General features: G+C 37.7%; 1 protein-coding gene and 1 long non-coding RNA gene across 10 annotated transcripts in view; one reads left to right on the top strand and one right to left on the bottom strand.

Annotated features, from left to right (window-relative positions):
- Positions 1–632: 632 nt before the first annotated feature.
- Positions 633–7156, bottom strand: LOC148214959 (uncharacterized). 6 transcript variants are annotated; one of them, XR_015797033.1, is made up of 4 exons: positions 6654–7156; positions 6122–6179; positions 4258–5955; positions 955–3522 (listed from the first exon to the last, which is right to left on the bottom strand). It is a non-coding gene; the product is annotated as an uncharacterized LOC148214959 (long non-coding RNA). The 6 variants fall into 6 exon arrangements; XR_015797031.1 differs by adding an exon at positions 633–948 and having other exon boundaries at positions 3290–3522; positions 4258–7156; XR_015797032.1 differs by having other exon boundaries at positions 4258–4384; positions 5901–7156.
- Positions 7157–7243: 87 nt separating this feature from the next.
- The window catches only part of CAPRIN1 (cell cycle associated protein 1), a 40815-nt gene continuing 20079 nt past the window's right edge, over positions 7244–27979 (top strand). For 2 of the 4 annotated variants that reach the window (XM_088145790.1, XM_007428718.4), the window contains exons 1-6: positions 7245–7403; positions 7816–8016; positions 17180–17242; positions 17959–18045; positions 20543–20781; positions 20899–20981. In XM_088145790.1, the coding sequence (XP_088001916.1) occupies positions 7822–8016; positions 17180–17242; positions 17959–18045; positions 20543–20781; positions 20899–20981 (667 nt within the window). In that variant the 5' untranslated portion in view covers positions 7245–7403; positions 7816–7821. Of the gene's footprint in view, positions 7404–7468; positions 7592–7815; positions 8017–17179; positions 17243–17958; positions 18046–20542; positions 20782–20898; positions 20982–27979 lie in introns of those variants that run through there. The other 2 variants (XM_025166946.2, XM_088145789.1) reach the window with 2 other exon arrangements.

The following is a 27979-nucleotide window of genomic DNA, read 5'->3' as shown; positions in this document are numbered from 1 at the left end:
ATTTCAATGAATTTACTTGTTTCATAAGCATGTAAGCCACTTTGGATATTAACTGAAAATCAGAAAATATGATTTAACTAAATTATCTCTAATGTTTCCTGCACATTTACCAAAGGTAAAAAAGAAGAAATCTCAAGTTTAAAGAATATGCAAATCAAAAATATATCAGTGAAATTAAGGAGAAATGCTGCAGTCCTGATATGCAAAATCCAACACATTCAAATACTACTTTGTAAACAAGTACAGTAAAGGCTACATTAGGAGTTGTTCTGGATCAGACCAAAGGCTAATCTTATTCAGGATTCTGTTCCCACAATGGCCTACCAGATGCCAGTGGAGAGTTCATGAGAAGACATGAATAAAGAGCATCCTTTCACGCAAGGTCTTCATCAACTGATACTGGGAGATGTACTGGCAATAATCCACCGTCATAACTTATAGGCATCGATAATGTGATACTTTACACACTGCCTTTGAAGGAATCCAAGTTGGTAACCTTCACAGGACCTTTTGGCAGTGATTAAATACCTTTTGTGTTTAAATGTTTAAACATTTAATTTCATTGAAGATCTAAGGTTCTAGAATTTTGAAAGAAAAACCTATCCCTTGTTAGAAAGCTTCTTCACAACATGTACCATTTTAGTGCATTTTATTTACATATATTTTAATTTATATTTATTTATATTTATATTCAAGTTGACTAATAATATTTAAAAACAAAAATAATATAAACTTATAGATTAAAAGGCACCATGAAAAGGGTACTAAATCATTTATCAATTGCAGGCTTGATGAAAAATCTGCCATTGCATATTTTCTGAGAGAGAGAGAGAGACAAGGCCAAAAGCAACTCCTGAGGGTCTTTCTTCTACAACCTGTGAGCAATGCAGAGCTAGAAGATCCTCTCCTGCACTCCTGAAAAATGGGGGCATCTTCAAAAGGTCTCTCCTGCAGATTGTAGAAACAGTTGAGAAACAACTTAAATTGTGCTTGGTAAGCAACTGGTAACCAGTGGTGATCTTTTGATATAGAATCATATGATTCCTGTACTTTCTCCTGATTAGGATCTTAGCTGTTACAATTTGTACCAACTACAACTTGCAGACATTTTCCAGCTCCACAATGAGCACATTATAGTACTGTACTTAATGAACTAGTAAGTACAAAAAAAAAGAAGAAGAAAAAGAAATATAGCTAAATCTAGTTTCTACCAACACCATTCACTATACCTCTCTATATCTTTCTACTCTTGCAAACCATTCATATTTCTACCACATCCAACAGGCATTAGCTTTTGTTCTTCAAACTCTCACTCCTTTTTGGGGATTTCATCAACTCTAATCATGATTTCTAGATCTTCTTTCTCCCATCACATTTCCTTCATAAGTTTGTTTTGCAATTTTATTCTCGTTCATTCCCTTAGTATGACCAAATGACCTCAATGAACTTCATTCATACTGGTCGCTCACTTTTGCATTCAGCCCACATTCATTCATCATCTACTCATTCTTGACTCCATCTCTTCTTGTTTTTCCACATATACTTCTCAAGTGATCCATGCTCTACTGCACTGAATTTGTTTTTATATTTTTCATGTGATGTTTTATTTTTAAAAATTTGTATTCTTTAGTATAAAGAACAAAATGTTAGAAAAAACAAAAACAAATAAAAAGGAAAAAACAACATATACTTTATATGATTATAAAATATATGAGCTCAAATTTAAATCCAACATTAAACCTTGACCACAGAATATCAATCAATCTTTCAATTTCCAATTCATAAACTGACAGTAAATGCTTATCATTAATCCAAAACTGTAAACCTGGGATGACATTATCTTTCCATTGATGTCCCCTCCATCATTTTATACTTCTATCATACTAATAGGCAACCCTTTTAAAACAATCCCTGGGGTGTCTAATATATATGAGAAGAATTTTTCTACTGAATTACTGTAATCTCTACTTAAGGTTGTAAGAGTCGTACTTAATCTTCTTTAAGATCCTTAACCCCTAATTTGTTAGTACAGGTACTCCAACTCTTTTCTCCAAAGTTCTTGCAGATACTTAAACAATATTGCTAAAGTGGATATTAATTATCTATAAAAATAATGTATACTTAGAATAGTCCAAAACACATTTTAATGCTGATAGACATCCAGAATGTTTACTATCAGCATTGCAGAGTTTAAACTTTCTTTATTGATTTACCATCTTTAATAAACATTCTGCCAAGGTACACAAATTTACCTAATTGCTCTAATTTACCACCATTTATGCAAAACTTGCATAAATGCTGTTTTCCCTGTCAAACATAGCTACCTTGGTTTTCAATGCATAAACTTTCAGTTCCATACTTTTTGTTGCATCATACAATTTATCTAACATTTTCTGCAAGTTCGTTCTTAGCCAACAACATGGCATCATCGGTATACAAAGGTATATACTTTCTTATCCACACTGACATATATATCACAAACATTCCTTACACAGTACATTTATCCATAAACAAACAACCAAAAGGAAACCACACATCCTTGTTTTATTACCTGATCAATGTTGAATCATTTGCTAAGTATTTATTAGATTTTTTTTATTCTGCCTTTTGTTTTTTTATAAATAACTCAAGGTGGCAAACATACCTAGTACTCCTTCCTCCTCCTATTTTCCCCACAACAATCACCCTGTGAGGTGAGTTGGGCTGAGAGAAAGTGACTGGCCCAAAGTTACGCAGCTGGCTTTCATGCCTAAGGCGGGACTAGAACTCAGTCTCCTGCTTTCTGGACTGGTGCCTTAACCACTAGACCAAACTGGCTCTAGTATTCCATTTATTCTCCCACATGCTTTATTTCTATAATATAGGACTCTTATTGTATTCAGCAACCAAACCTGAACTGTATATTAGCACAAATAATAATTCAAGTTTATTCACTTTATGATAATTTTTCTAAATCAACAAACATACAAACTTTTTTCACATTCATACATTCTTTAATGACCTGGTTGACACAAGGGTTTCATGAGTTCATGGAAACTGATCCAACAGACGAGTACACAGTACTTTCTTGTGAATTCCCCCCGGCGACCTTTTTTCATGAGCAAGTTACTAGTTTCATTTTCAAGCATATAAAGCAATTATGGTAGTATTTCATTACAGCAGCTAAATGAGCTGGATTCTTTTCCCTCACCTCCCTTCTGCCTTTCTGATAAGCAGTAGTGAAATGGCAATAAAACAATAAACCAATGTATTTATTTGCATGTGTCCAAACATTTTAAAGTTAACTCACTTTCTCTTCTGGATATATGTGCAGCCTACAGCTTCAATATGGGCATAGCTATATCCAGCTTCCGCCCTCCACCCCCTTTGCAGTTAAATAATTACGCTGGCTGGTAGTCTCTCTCAGGCTGGCAGGACATGGTTTTCCTCTTTTTGGCCTCTCTCTTCAGCAACCCACAGAAGCCATCTGTGTCAGGAAGAAATGTATTGTTTTGTATCCGGTTGCATTTTTTTCTTTCTTTTCTGTGTATTATAGCAATGAAAATAAATTAAAAATAAGAAAAAGCCATGCCTCTGGCACTTTGTAACATAATTCTTTTCATACTGTTCCAAGCAGCTTCCATACCATAGGCCTAAAACTACTTTTATTAGAATGGCTATAATAACAGAATCTTGCAAGTCTGAACGTGCTTCCCTCCTCCCTCTTTTATCTTCATGTGAATTAGATGCCTGTCTTATACTATTTCGTAAATATTTATCTTCATATGGGCTTAAGCCACATTTATCTGTTCACTGTCTTTGTAAGGGATCTTATTTCTCTCTGTCAAGGCCATCCTCTATACTCTCTACAGCACTCCAGGAGAATACCATGGCTGATTATATCAAAAGCAGTTAGAGCTCTACCAGTACAAGGAGAACTGAACACCTACCATCCAAGTCCCAGGAGAGTTCACCCACAAGAGAGATCACTGCTGTTTCTATCCCAAAACCTTTGCTGCTGAAGTCCTACCACCTTCTCTCAGATCTTCCTTAACACTGCAGGGTTGAAAACTGAGAGCAAGATGTGACCTTTTTAAGGAAGAATACATGATTCTCTACTTCTAGGCAGCAGGTACTATGTGTTCCCTCGAGGCACCTAACCACCTCAGAATCCACTCCTTCATCCCTGCCTTAACCACTCAAAGAACCAGAAAAGATAGAGATCCAGTCCACAGGTGGCAGAACTCAAAATATCAAGGACTCTATCCGTATACTTACAGACAAGAAGATGGGAAGAATCCCAGTTAACTTCACAAGACATCCCTATTATCTCCTCTGGTCTTGTCAGCGTGGCATCCAACTCCTCTTCAGGAGCTCCTTGGTAAACCAAATGGCCCCCTGGGATCTGTGATTAGGAAGAGGCCTTACAGGGAAATACTATCCTCTTTGCACAATCAAGTTATAGTAATAACACTTTAGATTTTCTTGTTCCTCCAGAACAAATCTAGAGGAGTGCCGCTGGAGGCCAAAATGTCTTGTGATACAGTGTCCTTGGTCCAGGGAAGAGGCCCAAATTGTCCATCCCTTTCTCCCATAGGCCAGCACAATGCTTACCTCCCTCTGCCAGACACTATCAGAATCTACTCCCCACTCTCATACCCTCCTTAAATAATCTAATCTCATCCTATGTGTCCAGACTTCTACCTTCCCTTTCCTATGCAGTACCTTCAATTAAGTTAGTACAGGTTGTTCAGATAATGCTGCTCTACCAGCCAACAAAATAAAATACCCATAGCTCCCAACAAGAATCTACCCAGTGCGTACACACACACAGAGACTTCTCACAAAGGACAGCTTGGACTCTCACTCCAAATTAAGATCAGCCTCCCTTATCCTTCCACTCCTGATCATTTTACAGACATCCAGAGTATCCTTCTCCCATTACTCATCATGTTACCAGGCCACACAGCTCAATTTTACATATTCCTACTATTCTCTGACCCCCAATCTTCTGATAACATATTGCGGAGTTTGGCACAGCAGCACGCATAATTTGATAGGTACTGACTGCCAGTAGGAGCCAATTAGGCGTGACACAGCTCATGCCTAATAATTAATCTTCAGCTATTCAGTTTTACTGTTTTTACAGCTTATTCTTATTCTTTTAGCTTTCTAGGTATCACAGTACAGATTTTGGTTTTTTAGCAGAATTGTAGTGTTTATTTTTTTAGCTTTTAACTCTATAATCATTGTCTTTACAGTTTTAAGATATACATTATTTTGTACTATAACTGCTAATCTCATATTTTCTATATTATGGTGGTCAAAGATTCTGTATTATACTATAATGTCTAAGGAAATGACTATAGCCACCAAGCCAAATATAAAGTTTTTAGAACTAAAATGAATTCAAACTTGGTATAAGACGTATTACTGTTCCCCTTGTGTTCTGCAAAATCCGATATTGAGACCTATATTGCTGCAATATCTGATCCTGAAAAACATACTTTCTCCTATAATAGGAAAATATAACATGCATCATGAATTGTAGCCTTTGTCCATTCTCTTGAAAGATGCTGCCTCACAAGAGTACATGGTTAAAACCTAAGTGATTTTATGTTGCAATGCTTCTTTATTCTAAGTGACATATTTCAAGAAATGTTCTGAAATCAAATGCCACAAAGCCCTCTCCCATCCCCACTAATTAAATGTAATGTAAGGAGCAGCTACTGTGGTGAAGTTTGTGCTTTGGAGAATCCTTTCAATATTAGAAATTATTTAGTAAGTCTCACATTTTAATACAAATAACAGAAGCTTATTTATGCAACAATTGTAAGTTATGTTGCTCGTGAGGGGAGGTGTCTATTTACTATTTTTTATTACGTGCCTGATATTCCCACCATCTACACATTCCTACTTGCCTTATCTTTATACTTAACATAGCGCTTTCAACTTCAGTACAGAACCACTGAACACCTGCAGATGAGATATCTTTTGTTAAAAGTTATTACACATTATAAAGAAAAATGTTAAAAGGAACACAACACATTTAAAGGCATTCCAGATCTTTACAACAGCCTCAAAAACAATTATTAATTGTAATAATAATACAATTATTATTAATTGAATAATTAATTCTTACAGACATTTGCTATCTTGGTTCAATGTCTCAGCATCGGTGTTTCAAAGCTGATACAGGCCTGGGAAATAAAGCATTTATTCAGAGTTTTCCACCAATGTAACAAAATTGCTTATTGCCCCCAAAGCTATTATTTTTTAAGAGGTGGATGGATTCAGTTACAATGGTGATGAGTGCATGATTAAGAGACCTGAAAGAACATATTACAGATAGATCATCTTGGAGAAAATCTATCTATGTGGTCGCTACAAGTCAAAAATGATTATGATGGCACATAATCATAATCACTGAAATAGAAAAAATATCAAATGATTACCCCAACCTCATCATTTGGAAGCATACCTTCCTACAGTAATATTAATTCCAGATTTCATCACGCATTCTTTTCTGAAATAAGCATGCCTATGCCCAAATTATTTGTTATTTTGAATTGCTGATTGTGACTTTATTATAAAATGCTCTGAATGTTCAAATGCTGTGTATTAAATTTTTATGCTACCAACAATCAATGCCAAAGCAATAGCCTTTGCCTCACCTCCTTCTCCTGTAAGAGCCACATAAAGTTTTGGAAGTTTTCAAAACCTTGGAATTATTACGAGGAAAAAAATTGCCCTAAGCCCGAACTCAGCCTCGTTCCTGCTCTACCACCGAGAATCTCCCAGTAACTATCAGGAAAGCAGGATCATTCTGCTCAACGGACTTTAGAGACTTGATATTAAGATTTCTCAAGTCCACGGAATAATGAGACTTCTAAGCTCCTCTAACCGCCCTCAAATCAGCCTGCCATCCTCCCACCACGATCGAGACACAGGCCATCCCCCCAAAATAGCAGTTTCGGCTCGGCCCAGAACTGTCCCACCTCCCGCACTCTTCGACACCACCTAAGCCGCTCCTCTTAACCATGGTGCTCCAAGTCTAGGTGGCCTCGGCGCCTGAAAAATCGGCGCCGTAAGACTCAGGCTCATGCGAAGGCACGCTCGGAAGCTTGCACGAGGTCAGTCTGATGAAGCGCTCCTTGCCAATCCGGCATTCATTACCGCCAGCTCCAAGAGATGAGGACCCCATCGCTCGCACCCTGCCCGTCTCGCGCGCGCGCCCTCGCGGCCTTCTTTCGGTCTTTTCCTTTTCCCCCCATATCTCGGTGCAGAGGTAGCGGTGTAACTGACCGGACTCGCGCGGATAGAGGCCGCCGTTCCCCTGCGTAAAGAGTTCACCGAGTCCTTCCCTAGTGCCCTCCCATCTTCCATTCCCTCACACACGCACGCGGGCGCGCGCATCTCTCACGGTGAGGGGGAAGAATGAAAGGAAAGAAGGGTGGTTCTGGGAGGACCGTTGGTCGCGGCGAGGGGGGGGCGAAGTGTGGGGGGTCCGCGCACTGCCAATCACGTGGGTGCCGAGCACGCGCCCGCGGTGTTGCGGACGGACCTTACGGCTCAATCAGGTTGCCTAGGATCGTTGGGCGCGCGCTGACAGGTGCGGTCTGGATCGGAACGGAGCGCGCGCGGGGAGAGAGATGCGGGGGGGCACGTGAGAAAAAGGGGGGATTGGAAGACTAAAAGACGTTCCTGTGGGACGCGTTTTCTGTGTCCCCACATTCTGTCCCCTCTGCCGTCCCGTCGGCTCGTCTGCGCGGCTTCCTTTCTCTCGCTTCCTCTCTCCCTCCCTTCGAATCCCGTAACGCGTTGTTCTCTTCTCAGTAAGCGATGCCCTCGGCCACCAGCAGCGCGATGGCGAGTAGCGGCAGTAAAGCGGGCAACGAGGCAACGGTAGCGGCGGCGGCGGCTTCGGCTTCCCAGGCAGCGGTTTCGGCTGGCAGTACGAGTTCCGTGCAGACCGAGGCGATGAAGCAGATTTTGGGTGTCATCGATAAGAAGCTGCGCAATTTGGAGAAGAAAAAGGTGTGGAGGCAGGGTCTCTCTCTCTCTCTCTCTCTCACCCCTTCCCGGGAGTTGTGAGGGTGGGGATTAATGTTGATGGGAGCGAGTGGCAGTAAGTGGGGTGATTCTTAAGACTCTTTCCCTTTCCTTGCGCCTCCCCGCCTGCTCTTTTGTTTCGAGACGGAGGGGAGGAGAGGCGGCTTTTCTTCGGGCCCGAACGCCTGTTTTCCGTGCCCCTTGGCCTTCACGGCTGCTTTCCCTCCCGTCACCCTCCCTCCCGATTCCAACCGGCTACGACACTTGAGCTCTCACCCTTTTTCTTCCTCCTCTTCACCCCTCCCCCCTTGCACATGGAGCCGGCCCGGACCCAACATGGCGGCGGCGAGAGGCAGCGACGCTTCCCGGGGAGGGAGTCTCATTGTGTGAAAGGCTGCTGCACAAAGGCCCGGCTGTTTGTTTGCCCGCCCGCCTGAGTCGCGCAGCCCTTGCTGTCCATGTGGGTGCACGCGCTCGCTTTTTCCTTCTCCCCCATTTTAGTTACTCCTTCCTTCGGGTGGGGAAGTGGACGCGGGGTGAAAACGTGATCTCCCTGTCCCAGGAAGATGGGGGACGCTCCGGTGAAAGGAAGTGTTGAAACTGTCGGCACGTTTATTAAAACCTCCCTTTAATTGAGTTGTCGCCGAATAGCGGGTGGCCACATCTAGACTTAGTGAAAAGAAAAATGCAGGTGATATCTTAAAGAGCGGCGTGTATATGGCATCTTCAAAACACTTCTATTTAGCACTATAACCTCCACTGTGTTCTTTTTGTCAACATTAAGGCCATAGATTTCTAAGTACAAACTACTAGACGATGAGACATGCTCTCAAATCAGTATTTATTGGAACAAACTTTATAATAACTCATGCTCACTTTGTGAATCTTTGGTTAAAATTTGACCTTGACTATTCTCACCAGAACTGGTAATAGTGAAATGGTATCCCTCTCTCACTGTATTTCCCAACCTGGAGCTGTCCTGATGTGATGTACTACACTGATCATCCCTCAATCTCTATGGACATTACTCTGAAGGTGAAGGGGGTTCAACATACCTAAAGAAAAGGAAATTCGTTCTTGATTCCCTTTTCTTTATTCCAAAGAATGGAGTTCCCATGGAGGAATGAATGAAGTGGCATTGACAGTTGTGGGAGGAGGGGGAGGAACAAAATTCACCTTCCTCAGTTTGTGCTGGTTGAAATACTCTGAATAGAACTCTATTTAGGAAATGCTCCTACCAATAGAAAAACAATCACAGTCTATGCAAATGTGCATTAAATTGACAGTAAGTGATCACAATCAAAAGAACAGTATAACAACTAGCTGCAAGTTAGGTATGTTACAAGCTGCTTCTAAAATGCTAGGAAATGTGAAAAGATAGCGGTGATGGAGGAGAAACAGCAGGACTCTTTCATTCTTTAAATAGCTTGCTGTATTATGGGAAATGTAATGAATCAACTTGAACTGCTTCAAATGATAGAATAAACATGCAGCTTTTATGTTTATGTATTAAGTACTTGTTTTAGCAAGGCTTGCTTTCATCTGAATGTGTGGGAGCACATCATTATTAAATGACCATTAGATTATTCTCATTTTAAATGGTTGCATATAAGTCCAGTAAATAAGTTAAAATATTTAATAATTCAGCCCTCATGTAATAGTATAATATCTTTCTCCAAATTATTTTCTAGCTAATAAGATATCCACATGTTAGGAAGATAGTTAGACTCATTTTGTACAGGTCCTCAATTTTCTAAAACGCATTTCTCTAATCTTTGTATCAGTTCTGCTCTTTTCAAAAGAGCTTGGGTTTTGGCTGTTTTATCCTGCTTTTGCAATAAAGTTAGAGTGTAGGACACTATGGAGGACTGCTGCTGCACCCTAATCTTAATAAACTTATCAGGGCTGTGCATGGCTTTGAATTCATTTCAGTGAAATTGCTTTGGAGCACAAATGTAGCCCATGTTGGTGATTCATTAAAGCAGTTGGGTCTTCCCTGGATCATATGGCTGCTTTAATTAGTTGCACCCAATGCTGCTTTTATGTTGTATTCTTTTCAGAATCAAACAAAAAGCTTACAAAACCCTAATACTTCTCTACCTAATTTAAGACATTTGGTTTGTGATTTAGCATTTGTGAAGCAATTTTGTTGGACTATAATAGGGATTTATATATAATGATAACTGTTACAGTATTAAAATTTAAGGTTCAATATTCTGATTGATGCCGTATTTACTGAAGCTATTTGTAAAAGTACTGCTAATTTTGAAATTAAGGTATCTATGCTCTTTCTGTACCTAAATTCTGAATGAAAGATTTGTAAGTATTCCAGCAGAGATCCCAATTACAGAAGTACAGGTTTGAATGTAATGCTTTAAATCATGGTTAAGCGTACTAGGACAAGCATGGCATCTAATCTTTGCAGTGATCCAGATTTTGCTTTTATTTTTGATTAATCACAATTTACTAGGTCATTTGAACCAGGCAAACTTTAAAATCACAATTATGGTAATAAAAATGAGCCAAATCCATATTTTATATCTCATGTAGGTTCTCATAACAATTAATAGTAGTGAAGCAGGAATTTGCAGTTTGCAAATGATTTGGTTTGTGGAAGGGAGTCCTCCAAGAGCATGGCAACGCAGTTATACAGTTTGTTCTTATAATGCAAAGGTATAACACTGTAGGCTAGCTAGTGCCCTTCGGATTCTATCTTTAATATTTGACTATAACGTGTGGGCCTAATGTTAGTAAACCAGAATATCTGGAATAGCCTTCCCTAGTGTCCTTCAAAAATGCTGGCATTTCATCCAGGTGGGGAATTTTGGGAATTATATTACCAGGATAGTGAAGGCTTAACTAGTGTGTGTCAGGTTGCCTGTATTCAGGTTAAACCATGGCTCAGCTGTGTTTGGGCAGAACCAAAGGGATCTGACATTGCTATATGTATATGTATATTAGATTTTTTAATCTCCACAAGAATCCATTTTCAAGAATGTACTTGCCTCAGCATATAGTATGTTGTAGTGGTAGAGTGATAGAATCTTGTGTAGTCCTGAAGTGATACCTAAAAGGACTTTTTAAAAGTTTTAAATGGCAAGATAGCATGACTGTACTCATAATGTATTTATATTTAAATAGATTGTGCATTAGCTTTGATCTAGTAATGCATGAGTGATGAAACTGAGCAAAAGATAGATTTGTTCTATCAGTTTCCGTTCAGCAACTTCCTCAAATTAATCTTGCCAGTAATGCAGCAGGATTTATGTGTAGAAATTTATTTTAAAAATCTGGGAATACATTCGTTCTACTAATTTCACTTCTGCATGTAAGTGTGAGATCTCTGGATGGTGTATACTCAGTGTGTGTGTTTACAGGTAATCTTGCATCAGATAAAAAATCGTAGTCCGTCTGACCAAAAAGTACAGCGTCCTTACAAAAGCCAGCTGTTGAGATTTTAATGCTGAGCTTCTGGCTCCTAAAGAGCAGATCCAGTCCTCAGTTGTATACAGTGTCTGGGTAGCATTATGCTTATGAAGTATTACATATGCAGTAATGAACTCCCATCCCTGTTTGAAATTTGGTACATATAAGCCTTCCTTCCACTGAGTAAGAAGTACTATTTTAAAGAAACAGAAAATAGTGCAGTGATGGTCTTCAGAATTTTCTTGAAAATGAGATGATAACTGCAAAGCCTGGATAAAATAATTTTGCACATGATTTTCTTGTGTAATCAAATTAATACATATATAATTAATATTGCATCATACAGGTATATTTGCCTTAAAGCCAAAGTTAATGTTGGTTTCTTATTGGATACGTTTATGCAAGTATATGTATTGTAGCCATGTTTACTCAAAAAACTCTTCAATATTCCTGGAGTGTTGCTAGGTAGATGCATATTATCTTGAGAAATTAGTTAAATTGATATGTGCTTTGTATCTTACTCTTAAAAAGGTCATATCTGCACATTAGTCTGTTTGAGAGCTGGTGTTTAATTGATTTGGGACTCAGTTGCCATGAACTTTGAACCAAAATATATTAGTGTTAACATTGCAAATAGCTGTTGTTTATCTTTCCCATTTTGTGAACATAAAATGGCATGCACAAAATAGGGTATTATATTATTTTAACATTGCCATGGAGTTACATCTTTGTTTCTAAATTTTTGGGGAAAATATGGCCTGCATTCATTCCACATTAAAACAATATAGGAGCATAGTTGAGTATATTTTGCAAGTTTTTCTTGGCAGACAGAAATTGACAATTTTGTAGGCATGTTTCAATTATACTGTGCCTAATAGTTCACTAGAAATATGAAAGCATCGTAATGTGGTATAACATTGAGAATAGAAATATAACAGGAAGCAAATGGTGCACATTGACACAGACTAAAGGCTTTTCTAAACATTAATATTTTTACCATGGCAAAATGTTGAACTTTTCAAGAGAGAAAATTTTGTGATCTAGGAGCAGCATAGACACAGTCATCTCTGCCTCCTTCTTGCAGCTTAGAAATTGGCAAAACATACAAGAAAACTCTTTAAAATCAGATAAGCTTACAGTGGGAACAACTGGTCCATTGCATTTCCTGATATTTAGCAGTTTAGGGGTTTAAAGGTCACAATATAAACTTTGAATTATGCCCCCAAACTTGCCAATAAATGTAGCTTTTTTTCCCTGAAGAAGGAGTTTCAAACTTTGCAATACTGCAGTTCTCTGTATGCATCCAACCCCCCCAATAAAATGAAATATTATACTTGGATTAGTGCTGCTATGATTGTTGGGTGGTTTTGACAGATAGCTAGATCTATACGTTTAGCCGTTGTGACTCTCTTAAGTTTCTCACCAGCCACTGAGGTTTTATGACCTACAGTTTGAGAATCCCTGTTCTGAAGGCTTGTAGAGCTTGAAACACCTACAGTGGTAAGAGAAAACATGTGAATCCTTTGTAACTATTTGTAATCCTGCAGTGCTGTGACCTACAATGTAAGGTCAGAGCTTCATTAAAGTCCTATTAAAAGAGACATCTTGGTTAAACAAACAGTATACTGTGTCATGTCCTTATTGAACATGCTAAGCCTACATTCAGTGTCTTTTGTGGAAAAAGTATGATATGCAAAGCCCTGGGATAATCAACCTGTCTTAGGAAGGTAAGTTGTGTCAGGAGTTCCATCACGTGTGAGTTTGAGGGGCTTTCCCTATTAAAAAAAGTGTTCTTCATGGCATAGTTTTGGGGAAGTGAATCAAGTCCCAGTCCAAAGAGATTTCTGCCAATCTGAAAAAAGATTGTTGATGCATGTGAGGCTGGACAGGACTATAAAGCCATTTGGTATCCATTTATCCATTGTCTGATGGTGAACAAATGAAGAAAATGCTACACCATTGTTATTCTTCCCAGGAGTAGTCCAGATAATCCCAACAGTAAGGCATACAATTATCCAGTAGGTCATAGAGAACACCAGGGAGACAATAAACAATCTGCAGGTCACTCTTGTCTCATGTCAGCATAAATGAATCTACCATAAGGAAAATTCTGAACAAGAATAGCATGCATGGGAAGATACCAAAAATAAGGTCTTTGTGCTCAAGAAAGCTCTTTGCTGCCCATCTCAGGTTCACCAAGGACTGGCTGGATGACCCAGTAGGCTATTGGACAAAAGTAGATCTTTCTGGCATTAAAGAGAAACAATGTATTCCACCAAAGAATCTCATCCCATTATGAAACAGCAGCGTAGAATATCATGACTGGAGAGCTTGCAGTTATTAAGGCAACAATGGATTCCGGATTACACCAAATGCTACAGGAAAAGGTCATAGTGTCTGTCTATGAGCTGGAGCTTAGGCAAACACGGGTCATGCAACATGACAAAAGTCCTAAACACAAAAATAGATCTATAACACATTTGCTGGAGTAAAAAAATAATTTTGGACTTGTTAAGTCAAAGCCCTAGCTTAGGTGAAATGTTGTGGCATAATCTGAAGTGAGCAATTTCTATGAAAGACAGGCCTAACATATCAAGGGATTGAAACCATTTTGCAAAGGGGAAATGGGCCAAAATACCTCTAAGCCAAAGTGTAGAATTGATCAATACATATAGGAAACACTTGAAGTCATTACTGCTAAAGGAGGGTCATCAGTTACTAAATTTAAGGTTTCACGTATTTTACATCCAGTTAGTATTTGCTCAGTAGGTTCAGTGAAGACAGGTCACAGTGCATTGCTTGGATGTTGTTTGTTCAGCCAGAATCTGTTTTTTAATAGAACTTAGATGAAGTTCAGATCACATTGTAGGTCACAGTTCTGCAATATTATAGAGTAAGGAGAAGAAATATTTGTTTCTCAGCCGTGCCCATTCTTTGAAACAGTCTCTAACTAGAGATCCAAATGGCCCCCTCACTCCTGGACTTCAGAAGAGCTATGAAATGAAGGGCATTTGGAGACTGAGATCTAGTCTTTACTTTTAATAGCAATGTTAGCTTTGTGGTTTTATTGTTTGTATTTTATGTTTACACTTTTATGGATTTATCTTTTGTTGCTTTCTGATTTTAGTTGTATACCACCATGAGTTCTTATGGTGTGATAGTATAAAATACAATAATAAATGCAGTAGCAGTTATTTTCTGCAAACAAGTCTTAAGGATCAATCATTCCTAGAGGTGTACAAAATTTTCCAAATTTGTAATGTTTGGGGGCTCAAAATACCCTCTTTTGGGCTCGTAACAACTATTTTCAATTTAAAATAAGCTATTCTGATCTGACAGGAAATGCCTGATGGCGTTTCAGCTTTATTGGTGCTCTGATTTTTAACCCTACAAAACAACATGGGGACATTGCAGTTCAGACTGTTTTACACACTTCTAGTAATACTGTAGTCTTGCAATATATGAACAAAAAGTACCAAGCATCTTAGAATTTTTCATCTAGGTTATAGTGTTTGATATCTTGTATAGAGGAGTAAAATTAATTTCCCACATTTTGGGAGGGGGGTGATACATATTTTGTATGCTTTTAATTTTTTTCTGAAATTAAGTTACTTCTGTGAAAAATTAATTGCTTTTGCATTTATCTAATGCATATAATTATAGAAACTAAAACAGAAATGATGGAAAATAGTTTTTGAAATAATTATTGATGACAAAATACTCTTATATTTTATCCAATAACTAAAATGTCTGTTGTAGCTTTAAAATGATCTACCAAGATAAAATTATCTAAGCAGGAATTAGCAAAATACGGAATAATAAATGGGAACTGTGGTGAATCTTGGAATGCATGTAGGCTAGTTAAGTAGATGTGAAGCTTTCAGAACTGCTTGGACGCTATCATCACTTATGTGCTGCTATCTGTTACTTCATTTTTGTGCCAAGAGGGCAATGGTTTGATTTAAAGATTTAAATTTAATTCAAAGATTAAAAGATTTGATTTAAATGGGAGGAGAAAATATATTAGTGTTGTACAGTGAAACGTTTGTCATAATCTAGTGCTATAATGTATCTGATTACAGTACTTCTTAAGACAACAAATAAGGAAAACAGATGCTACAGTGCATTAATTCTGATCAGCCCATGAAAAATTCTCGAGAATACACTTGTGCAGAAAGGATGAGATTCCCCTAAGGTTGGAGTCTCACAATTTTCTGTAGACAGAAAAATCCTCTAACCTACTGTTTTCCAGATTTAAAAATAAGATCCAATTTATGTATTGTATTTTGACTTTCCAGAAAATAGTAAGCAAACTTAAAACATGAAAGAGGATAGATCTGATTTGCAAGTTATTACAAAAATGTATGAAAACTGATATGGATACTTTAAAACATAGTGAACTAGGTGGTAGTCCGGTAAAACAATATTTAATATAGTAATCAATATAAACATTTCAGCTCTGTATGGAGGTAACAGAAATACATTAGTATGTGGTAGAATTCCATATGACATGTACAATGTTTGAAAGTCCCTTACAAAAACAGTTAAACTTATGTAGCATTATATTTTATATGCAGGCCACCATTTAGATTTACTTATTGTGAAGCAGACAAAGACAAAATGCTTAATATGTTACAGCCTGAAAAATCACAGTCTGTAGGATGCCAAGACATCTGAAATCTAGCTAATATCCATATAGTAAGGGCTGGTAGAATCAGATTAGCTGTTCCCTCTAGACCATGGAAAATTCTACACAAAGAATACTTCTTTCTTGGGGATTGGCTTCAATTCAGAGGATTGAGGGAAGAAGAATCTGAAAATTGGGCAGAAAAACATTTGAACATATAATGAGATAGCATCACTTTATTTATTCAAAGAACTTACGTGGCCGCCTATCTCACATAGTAATCTTAGGTGGCTCACAACAACAACAAAAAAAAAGAAAAACAGAACAACACTTCCCACAAGGCACCAGACCAACCAGCTATCAACCTCCTGGCTCATCTCCCATTGTCAGCCCTCCAAGGTAGACCAAACTTGGAAACCAAAGACATGCAAGTTAATATTACTTTTATTATAAGGTTATAGTGACAATATTGCAAATCTGAATGCACTTGCACCTCCCTCCTTTTATTTTCATGAAAACTAGGGAGGGTCATGTCTGAGACACCTTCTCAAATTACATTTCTGCCCCAGACTCAGATTTCTTTTATCTGACCATTGTCTTGGTTGCAGCTCTTTCTCCTGTCCCTCAAGGGTATTCCTTCTTCCCTTTACACCCCTCCTGGTCCAATGCTTGGGGGAAGAGTCAGGTCTTCACAGCCTTCCGGAAGAGTAAAAGGGTAGGGGTCCCTTGAATTGCAAGTGGGGGCTATTCCAAAGGGCTAGGGTGGCTACAGAGAAGGTGCATCTCCGAAGTCCCATTGCAAATGCCTGTCTAAAAAATAAGCATGAACCATTTTTACTGTTTTCTTGTTTTTTGTTTTTAGAGATTAAACAATCTATATGGAATAGAAATAATGTATATGAGTAGCAGTGTTCAGTTAAGAAAGGTAGTGTAGTTTTGCCTTTCTCCTAAATTTTTGTGTAATTTCATGTGATTTCTCCTTTTAAATAGAAACATATTGAAAACTACCTTAGTTTTCTGATGTACGAAATTTTCATCTAGTTCTGTTAAACTTACTAACAATGTTTAATTGTAAAAGTTTTCTCTTTTTTGCAGAGCAAACTTGATGATTATCAAGATCGAATGAACAGAGGAGAACGCCTTAACCAAGATCAGCTGGTAAATGTTTTGATTGATAACTTCTTGCAAGTTTGTGAAGATTTTTAAAACTTCAGATGACATTCTCTCATTTTGTTTTAGTTGCTGCAGTCTTGTGAATAACTGGCTCTTACAATTGTGTTTCTCCATTATTTTCAGTGGAAGTGCATTATTTGCCTGCTTTTCGTTGTATTCCTGCTATCTGAAGGGGGGGAAAGTTAGCTGCAAATTAGGGGGAAGAAACTGCATGATTGAATGTGTTCAAGAGGCAGGAACCTTTAAGGCTCTTCCTAATGCTGTGACAGTGTTTGTTTAAAAACAAGCAAAAGACTAGTATTGCATTAAGATCTAGATAAGAACTGGTGGTATAGGGATGGTCCAGTGCATCAATTGAAGAATTTGCGTCATTGACCTTTGGTTGTTGGACATTTATTTTTGGACAGACTTCACCTATTTGAATGAAGGTTTAAGGAACCTGATGGCTTCTGGGAGTTGGTGAAAGAGGAAGAAGTTTTGAATTCTTGACTGCCTGGAACTATTCCAGTTTAGAAGTTGTTTTCCTTTCCAAACTGCATCAGTTTTGACAGTTTTCTGTAAAAAATGTATTTATTTTACTAAGTTTAAACAAAAGTAAAATATTTGTCAGATCTAATCAAATCTTAAGAGAAACATGTGAAATACAGATTCAAGTTTTTATACTTTTAAAGAGACCAAATCAATGTTCTCTTCTGCCTCAGGATGCTGTGTCAAAGTACCAGGAAGTCAGTAATAATCTGGAATTTGCTAAGGAACTGCAGAGGAGTTTCATGGCTCTAAGTCAAGATGTAAGTAAAGAGTAGGTGATTCAATACAGATTAGGTATGGAAAAATTAAGGCTTATGTTAAGTATGTGTGTGTGCGCATGTGTGCGCGCGTGTGTATACTTTTATTAAGTGAGCTTCCATGGGTTTACGCAAACTGAACACATCTTGTCCCTGATTCTTGTGTATTATTATTAAAAGTGCAAAAGAGTTTTTGAGGGATGTGCAGATTTCCATGCATGGAACACTTTGGAGTGGTCTGTTCATAACTGAAACTTGCTTATTTTGTGTGTTCTTTTTCATGCTTGGAAAAAAGGCACCCTGTTGATCTGTGCATGGAGGGAAGTAGGACTGTTTTGATCTGGTCAAAGGGGAAAAGTCATGGACATTGATGGCACAGAGGAGGAAAAGAGAATGTTGGGAGTACGGATAAGATATTATGTGCTGTGGCATTGAAATGGTGACTGACGGGAAGGTACTGGGAAGCTTGGGAATGGGGTTAGGGTGAGGTATTCCATGCTGGAACATTGGTAGGGAGGAATGAAGGCACTGAAAAGATGAAGAGTAGAAAGGCTGTTGAAATATGCTGTGCTGGAAATTGTATAAGGGAGAGGGATGCAATCCTCACCAACTTTGCCCATCTGGATTTTGTTTCATTTAAAGTTGGAACAACCAAACCATTCTGGATTTTGATTTTACTGAACTGTGTGGCTCCTAAAATCTCAGGAACATAATTGTTTATCCTGGGTTCAAAGCAAGGCATTTCTCCAGTTTAATGTACACCCTTAAACATTATCAAAAATAATTCTTGAATACTTCAAATATGGTCTGCATAACTGTCTGTAGAAACAACAGCTTGATTTGAGCACCATAAAAATGTAATGCTATAGTAAACCAGGAAATTGAATGGATGGAAGAATCGCTTCACCATAGCCCTTAGGTTCTCAAAGCATAGTTTGGCTTGGGACTATTGTTTCAGTAGATCTCTCTCTCTATTCATCTGATTTTAACAGTGATAATCAACATCAACATATGATGATGAGAGAGGATGGCATTCAAAAAGCATGATCTATGTGAACAAAGATTGACCCTTCACAATTTCTCACATGTCCAGTAGCATAAAATCAGGCAGCATTTAAACACCTATTGTTTCAGGTCTTCTTAATTTTAGACTTTGGGAAGAATCCAGGATTTTTCAATTTGCTAGGATGAGTAATATTCCCTGCCCCAGACTCTAACCAGGTCAGAAGCGACTGTAATACACTGTGACATTATCTAATCTAACTACTTATATATTTGAAGGAATTATGAAGAAAAGTCTTCTAAAGAAAAAATTGCATAGAGGATCTAATTACCTAAAGAAATGGTGGGCTCTTCCTTTGCTTGGGTATATCAAGTAGAGGCAAAAGACATTTATTGGGGATGCTTTAGTTTAGGAGATGGAACATGAAAAATTGTTGCTGGCCTCTTTCAGTGTTTGATATTATAATAATATCTTTAATTTTGTGGAAAGATTGTTTCCATATCTTTTCCTCCACCTAGCAATTCTATGTTGTGCATTGTTCAGAAATCTGACGATTGAGAGAAACTTCTCAGAAACGGAAAATAGCTGCAAGAGGACAAAGTACACTGGATGTAATTTCACACATGCAGTAGCAAATATAAAAAAAATTTTCTAATTTCATTTCTAATGTGCGATACTGAAATACCTAATAAAACTACAGTGACTTAAGGAAAAAAGGAAAGTGAGAGTGAGTAGCTGCTGCTGCTGGTGAAGTAGTGGAGAAGACTAGCTGTTATTGCCAACTACAGTTAGTTGTGCCTTAACGAGGGGAATCTTGGTTGTCATCTTTAAAACCCTACATGGCATTGGGCCAGTTTACTTGTGGGAATTCCTATCCCCAATGTTTTCTGCCCATCCCACTAGATCTGGCAGAGTGGGCATGCTTTGGGTCCCAATGGTGAAGCAGTGCCACCTGATGGGTTCCAGGAAATGTGCCTTCTCTGGCATGGCGCATTTGTAGAACAGCCTCTCCCCGAAATACAGATGACCCTGACCCTTTTAGCCTTTCAGAAGACTGTGAAGACCTGGCTCTTCCCCCCAGCAGTGGAGCCAGAATGTTGATGGAGCTCTGATGTGAGTGTGATTTTGTTTGATATGTTGATAATATAATTTTTAGGGGCCTTGGCTCAGTTTCTTTTGAAATGAATTTGTGTAGTTTGGATATGTTTTATTTTTGTTTATCTTCTAGAATTCCTTATATAGATGAGTGGCTATACACATTTGTTAAATAAATAAAGAAATCTAGTTAAATGGTGTGGGGAGCAGGAAAACCTTATGAAGCCTTTAGCTATTCATTATCTCTCTCAGAAAGCTTTTCAGGAAACACTGAAAATATTTGAAATAATTTTAAAGTATTGGATTTCAGCTGTTACAATACATTAGGATTTTTGATATGTAGAAACCATTAAATTTGCTTACTATTTAAAACACTTGTTAAGCAAACATATTTTTCCCCAGATTCAAAAAACAATAAAGAAGACAGCTCGACGGGAACAGCTAATGAGAGAGGAAGCTGAACAAAAACGTTTAAAGACAGTACTTGAATTACAGTATATTTTGGACAAGTTGGGTGATGATGAAGTACGCAATGACCTAAAACAAGGAACAAATGGGGTATCTATATTAACAGAAGCAGAACTATCCACACTTGATGAGTTTTACAAGCTGGTTGAACCTGAACGTGACATGAACATAAGGTACATGATTGATTATAATGCCAAAATAATTCTGAATTTTAATTGTGGTCTAATTACTTTTTTGCAACATGAAAGTTTTGAGGTAACATTACATTTCTATTCATTTCTTTTTTGAAGGTTGAATGAACAGTATGAACAGGCATCCGTTCATTTGTGGGATCTCTTAGAAGGGAAGGAAAAACCTGTATGTGGAACAACATGTAAGTATTTTGACTCTTCTGATTTTCAAATGCCAAATTTAGAATATTTAGGATGATTCTTTATAATTTACAGTAGCTATGGTTATATGGTAATTCCAAAAAAAAAAAGAGACTTAACAGTGTGCAAACCTTAGTTTCACATGCTAGTAAAACAATGCTTAGGATCATCCAAAGGAAAAAGAGATGCCAGATGTTCAAGCTCGCTTTAGAAAAGGCCAGGGAACATGAGACATTATTGCTGATGCACACTGAATAATTGAGAAAGCCAAAGTCAATCACGTCAAGCTGTGGAATGTGCTCAGAAGAATGGGAATCACAGAACGTCTCATTGTTCTCAAGAGAAACTTATGTACAGCTCAGGAAGCCACAGTACGGACGGTACATGGTGAAATAGACTAGCTCCAGGTTGGCAAAGGAGTGCGACAAGGCTGTATACTCTCCCCTTATTTATTCAACCTATATACTAAATGTATATTAAGGGAAGCTGGATTGGAAGAAGATGAGCACGGTATTAAAATTGGAGGAAGAAACATCAATAACCTGCACTATGCTAATGATACCACCCTGATAGCTGAAATTGCAAAGGATCTACAAGCTCTAGTAATAAAAGTCAAGGAGCACAGTGAAAAAAATGGGACTAAAATTAAATATAAAGAAGACCAAACTAATGACAACAGGTAGAACAACCAGTCTTAGAATTGGCAGTTAAGATATTGAAGTGGTAGATAGCTTCTGCCTTTTAGGATCAACCATCAACAGTACAGGAACAAGCAGTCAAGAAACACACCACAGACTAATACTTGGTGAGCAGCCACAAAGGCCTTCGAAAAAATATTCAAATGCCATGATATCTCTGTTATCTACAAAGAATTGTGCAAGTGATGGCCCTGTGATACTCTGTGGAAGCAAAAGTTGGACTTTGAAGAAGCAGGATAGGAGGAGTATTGACACTTTTGAGCTTTGGTGTTGGAGAATACCATGGACAGCTAAGAAATCAATGGATCATTGAACAAATCCAGAGTTCTCACTCAAGGCACAAAAACTAGGCTCAAATCATTCTACCTTGGCTACATTATGTGAAGATCTAGCTCTCTGGAAAAGACTCTAATGCTGGGAAAGGTGGAAGGGAAGGAAAGGAAAGAAAAGAAGAGGACAAGTAGCAGCAAGGTGGATGGACTTCATTATGAGTGCATTGTTGGAACACCTGAAAGACCAGGTTAAGGATAGATCGTCATGGAAACAATTTACCTATGTAGCCACTAAGAGTCAGAAACAACTTTATGGCACATAATCAATGTATTAAGTTGTATATTTATATTCATGCCACCTTACTAGGTTTTGATTGGAACATATTTTTTTTTGTCTGTGTTAATAGACTAATTGGAAAGGGGTTGGTCATTTAGGAATGTTCATTGAATCAGAGAGTAGGGCATCATGGGGATTTATGTCATTTACCTTAATTTATATCATTTCTTTTATATACACAAACACACACACAAACTAATACAAAACTAAGAGACCTACAAACAAAAATAAAAAAAGAAAGATATGAGAAAGAAAGAGAGATAAAATATGACTTCCCCCTCCCTCCAAACAATTATATATGTTAACAGTAATTTGACACCTTCTTTAGTATTACTAAAAAAAAGCCCTCTTTATCCCTTTTCTCATCCCTAAACAATAACCAAATTATGAAAAATATTCAACAATCAGTCTAATCAGCAAAAACATTAAGAATGCTAGTAACAATAAACTTTATATTTTAAGCTTAAACAGGTCTATTTTGCATTTTAACTTCTAATTTTTTTCTGAAGAATAAAACCTAAAAGATCTTTCCCTTTAAGCATACAAAAGACCAATAATAATCACATATGTGTTTTAAATTAAACCAAATAAATCACTTCTACAGGTATAAATCATCGTCTTACAGTCCTGGTCAAAAAAAGAAAATTCAGTATTAACAATCCAAGATCAAAACATAGACAATTTAACCCTGATCTGATAAATCCACTTTGAATTCCTTTTTCTTCTTTTTGAAAGGCTCAGTCTTCAGTGTCTTCTCCAAATAAAACCCCAAATAGCAATCTCTTATCATTCTCTCCCTATTTATTTTCAGAAAAAGTTTCAGAGATTTGGTGTTTTCCTTCTGTGGGTACAAAGTAGGATAATTCTCAGTGTCACTCTTCTAATCCACTACAGCTTCTTTCTCCATATCATTCTTATAATCAAGCAACTTTGAGTCCAGATCCACAGCATCTTTTTCCATAACTTCCATGTTTCTTTTATAATCTGGCATTTCTTTAAAGTCCATTTCAGAATCCTTATTCAAGTCCTCAGCTGCTATTTTATAAAGGTAAAATCTTTTCTTCTACAACCTCTGTTAGTCCCAGTTTTAAAAATAGGTCCTGGACACACTGATTCCAAACAGCCAAAAATTTCTTTCTGGGGGAGATGGGTAGCATATAAATTTAACAAATTAATTAATTAAATACATACATACATACTCCTCCATTGTGTTAAAAGAGATATATTCCTTTAATTGCTCTCTGTTCCCTCTGACCTTGAAAGCTCAGTCTTATCTGGAGATTATTTTCAGGAGCAAAACTTTCCCAGGACAGATTTTCTTGCAATTAAATCCAAATTCACATACTGTATTTTTAAAGGATTGTATTAAATGTTTAAGAAAAGCTGTTTCAAATCCATCTAGCCTCTTAACTGTCCCCAATCAACATTCTTAATTCTCTTTCGCTGTTTCCAAATGTTAAAATACTTCTTTTTGATCTTCAAACTTACTTTAATCTTCTTTCTCCCAGGATAGTAGGAAATATTCCCTGTGAATAGCAACTTGTCTTTCAGGAGATTGATTTAATTGCAGTCTCTTCACAGGGATTCTTTGTAAGGAGTGACAGGATCACCCACAGGTAATCTCCTTTATCTGGAGATGATTCTGAAGAGCTGACCCAATGCCAGCTCCTCTAGTTGCCATGGGCACCAGCTCCACAAAAAAATGGAGCATATTCAATCTGCCATTTCTTCCCTGGAAATCCTTAATTTATATCATTTCTGTAATGACATAACATATATTGATATGAGTGACATAAACTGCAACACAAATTTGGTATGCTGGATGCAAAGTCAATTGCTTTGAGATCTGGAAAAGAAGGTTTCCCTGTATTGCATTGCTGGTAGTGATTAGCAAATACTTCTTTGCAGAAACTGGATTTGCAAAAGAGCTTTTCAAGCAGAGTTGCATTTTATGCAGAAAAACATTAGAAATTTCATGTGTCTCCTACTGAAGAAAAATGAATTGATAGCTAGTCAATGTTTCAGTAAATATGTTCCATAAGCCTAGAATATATACATAATAGGAAAATTCTGCCAGCAATATTATTTATATATTCATACAAACTCATATACATCTGAAGAATTTGTCATGGCACATTAAGGTGATGCTTTTGAATTTACTATTTAGTAACTAGAGAATATGACTGAAGCAAGAAAGTAATTGGAAGCATCATGATTAAGAACCAAACTAAAATACTTGTAGCGAATGTGGGGAAATTTCATTCCAAGAGATTCAGGTACAGGAAGAGTTAAATAAAAAATGAGCTCACCTAGCAATCCAAAAAGTGAGAGATAACCAAATGCTAAGAAACTAATCAAGAGTTTTCTCTTATTGGGTGGGTTTTTAAAAAGAGGAGGGACTAGTTCTATTTTGTTTTTTGTCTTTTGCCTTTATTTCCATCTGAAGTCTTCTCTGGGGCTGGCTGGAAGCTGATTAGAAAAAAGAATTGTGGGTTGGAGACCACAGAATTATATAGCAAGCTAGGGAGCAGCAGAGCTAGAACCAGTTTGGCATTTATTTTGTCTGTGGGGATCAGAGACGTAGAACATTGTTCTTTTTGTATTTTGTGTTTTGAGGGATTCTGGGATGGGAGCAGCTGGCTCAGATCAGCATCTTCAGAAGTAAATAATTTCTTCAACCTTTTCCCCCTTTCTTCTTTTATGCCTTTAAACTTTGACCTTGTATTTTTTGAACGTTGAATTCTTTGATCTTGATTTACCTCTTAAAGACTGGAATTATTAATGAATGAGTGGTGCTTCTTCTGGGGAGATGGACCAGCCTTTAGCACACATCCTAAGGAAGGAGGATTGCCACTTGCTTTCTTCTGAGTAAATCAGTGACAGAGGAGACTGTTGACAGTGTTATCATTTTGGCTGTACCCAAGAGTTAGTGCAATAGATTTGTGTGTACAGATTTAGAGACACCCTGACAGAAGCAAGTAGGGCTCAGTCCACCATTTCCCAGGCATATGTGCTTGCATTCTATTTGAGTACTTAAATGTGTATGAAGTGTGTGTGTGTACATGAGAATATGACAGAACTTTGTAATGTGATGTATCTATTGATTTTAGTGATCAACTGATGTTGGCTTAAGAGGTTTTTAAAATGTTAGGTTTTGATTTAGTATTATATTTGAGATCATGGAGTATCTCTCATAATATTCTTTAATGTACCTGTACAAACTCTTCCCAATACAAAATTAATTAGTCCTCCTTCTATAATATGACTTACTAGTTTTCTTGAGCAGAACTGTAGCAATTCTGCCATCTATATTATTTCTTGAGCAGAACTGTAGCAATTCTGCCATCTATATTATATATTATAATAATATAATATAGATAATATATTTATATATAATATTATATCTATATTATAAAATATAGATGGCAGAATTGCTACAGTGATGGGCAGATACAGTGGGGTAAAAAAGTATTTAGTCAGCCACCAATTGTGCAAGTTCTCCCACTTAAAAAGATGAGAGAGGCCTGTAATTTTCATCATAGGTATACCTCAACTATGAGAGACAAAATGAGAAAAAAAATCCAGAAAATCACATCGTCTGATTTTTAAAGAATTTATTTGCAAATCATGGTGGAAAATAAGTATTTGGTCACCTACAAACAAGCAAGATGTCTGGCTCTCACAGACCTGTAACTACTTCTTTAAGAGGCTCCTCTGACCTCCACTTGTTACCTGTAGTAATGGCACCTGTTTGACCTTGTTATCAGTATAAAAGACACCTGTCCACAACCTCAAACAGTCACACTCCAAACTTCACTATGGCCAAGACCAAAGAGCTGTTGAAGAACACCAGAAACAAAATTGTAGACCTGCACCAGGCTGGGAAGACTGAATCTGCAATAGGCAAGCTTGGTGTGAAGAAATCAACTGTGGGAGCAATAATTAGAAAATGGAAGACATACAAGACCACTGATAATCTCCCTCGATCTGGGGCTCCATGCAAGATCTCACCCTGTGGGGTCAAAATGATCACAAGAACGGGGAGCAAAAATCCCAGAACCACACGGGGGGACCTAGTGAATGACCTGCAGAGAGCTGGGACCAAAGTAACAAAGGCTACCATCAGTAACACACTACGCCACCAGGGACTCAAATCCTGCAGTGCCAGACGTGTCCCCCTGCTTAAGCCAGTACATGTCCGGGCCCGTCTGAAGTTTGCTAGAGAGCATTTGGATGATCCAGAAGAGGATTGGGAGAATGTCATATGGTCAGATGAAACCAAAGTAGAACGTTTTGGTTTAAACTCAACTCGTCGTGTTTGGAGGAGAGAGAATGCTGAGTTGCATCCAAAGAACACCATACCTACTGTGAAGCATGGGGGTGGAAACATCATGCTTTGGGGCTGTTTTTCTGCAAAGGGACCAGGACGACTGATCTGTGTAAAGGAAAGAATGAATGGGGCCATGTATTGTGAGATTTTGAGTGAACACCTCCTTCCATCAGCAAGGGCATTGAAGATGAAACGTGGGTGGGTCTTTCAGCATGACAATGATTCCAAACACACCACCCGGGCAACGAAGGAGTGGCTTGGTAAGAAGTATTTCAAGGTCCTGGAGTGGCCTAGCCAGTCTCCAGATCTCAACCCCATGGAAAACCTTTGGAGGGAGTTGAAAGTCCGTGTTGCCCAGCAACAGCCCCAAAACATCACTGCTCTAGAGGAGATCTGCATGGAGGAATGGGCCAAAATACCAGCAACAGTGTGTGAAAACCTTGTGAAGACTTACAGAAAACGTTTGACCTCTGTCATTGCCAACAAAGGATATATAACAAAGTATTGAGATGAACTTTTGATATTGACCAAATACTTATTTTCCACCATGATTTGCAAATAAATTCTTTAAAAATCAGACAATGTGATTTTCTGGATTTTTTCCCCCATTTTGTCTCTCATAGTTGAGGTATACCTATGATGAAAATTACAGGCCTCTCTCATCTTTTTAAGTGGGAGAACTTGCACAATTGGTGGCTGACTAAATACTTTTTTGCCCCACTGGAGGCCTTGCTTCCTTCATTGTCTGTTCCAGTTTTCCATTATCTGAATTTATAATGTGCTATCTTTAGTGCATACTTGATATTTGGAGTCCAACCACTTCATCTCAATATGCTCCTTTTAGAGGACTTAATTCTGTGAAGCACTGTGTGCCTTGGTCTTTGATCTTCAAGTGGTTCTTTTGTCTCGGATACCATACAAAAGTGACACATATCCTGCCTTATTATGTCCTTTAGCTGAATCAGTATGGTAGCAATTCTTGGATAGTTCTTGATTTGAGAAGGCTTAAGTGACATGCTGTCGGGTACATCTTTGATCTGTGGATTCTGGAAGGCATACTTGACAGCAATATTGTGTAATAGTAGAGCTCTAAGCACTATTCGGCAGTTGAATCTGGGTTATGGTTAAATTGGTTCAATTTTTTTTTTAAAGTTAAATTTCTTCTTTCTCATTAATATTAAAATGGCTGCTTATTGTAGAAATAGAAAGAAGGTTGCACACTAGTAATACTCGAGTGAGTCTGTCCAGTTAATGCTTCTTTTTTGTTTTCATCCTAGTGAAAATAAAAGTATCAGGTTGAAGTACTTGTTCCTTTATTTCACAGAAATATTAAAGGGCAAATATTTTATGATGCTGTATATTT

This window comes from Python bivittatus, unplaced genomic scaffold, assembly GCF_059951505.1.
Source record: "Python bivittatus isolate LINGU-HERP-01145 unplaced genomic scaffold, Pbiv_v1 ctg000480_np1212, whole genome shotgun sequence".
Taxonomy (NCBI): Eukaryota; Metazoa; Chordata; class Lepidosauria; order Squamata; family Pythonidae; genus Python; species Python bivittatus.
Note: the sequence above shows the minus strand (reverse complement) of the source record. Positions and strands in the feature narration are given on the sequence as shown.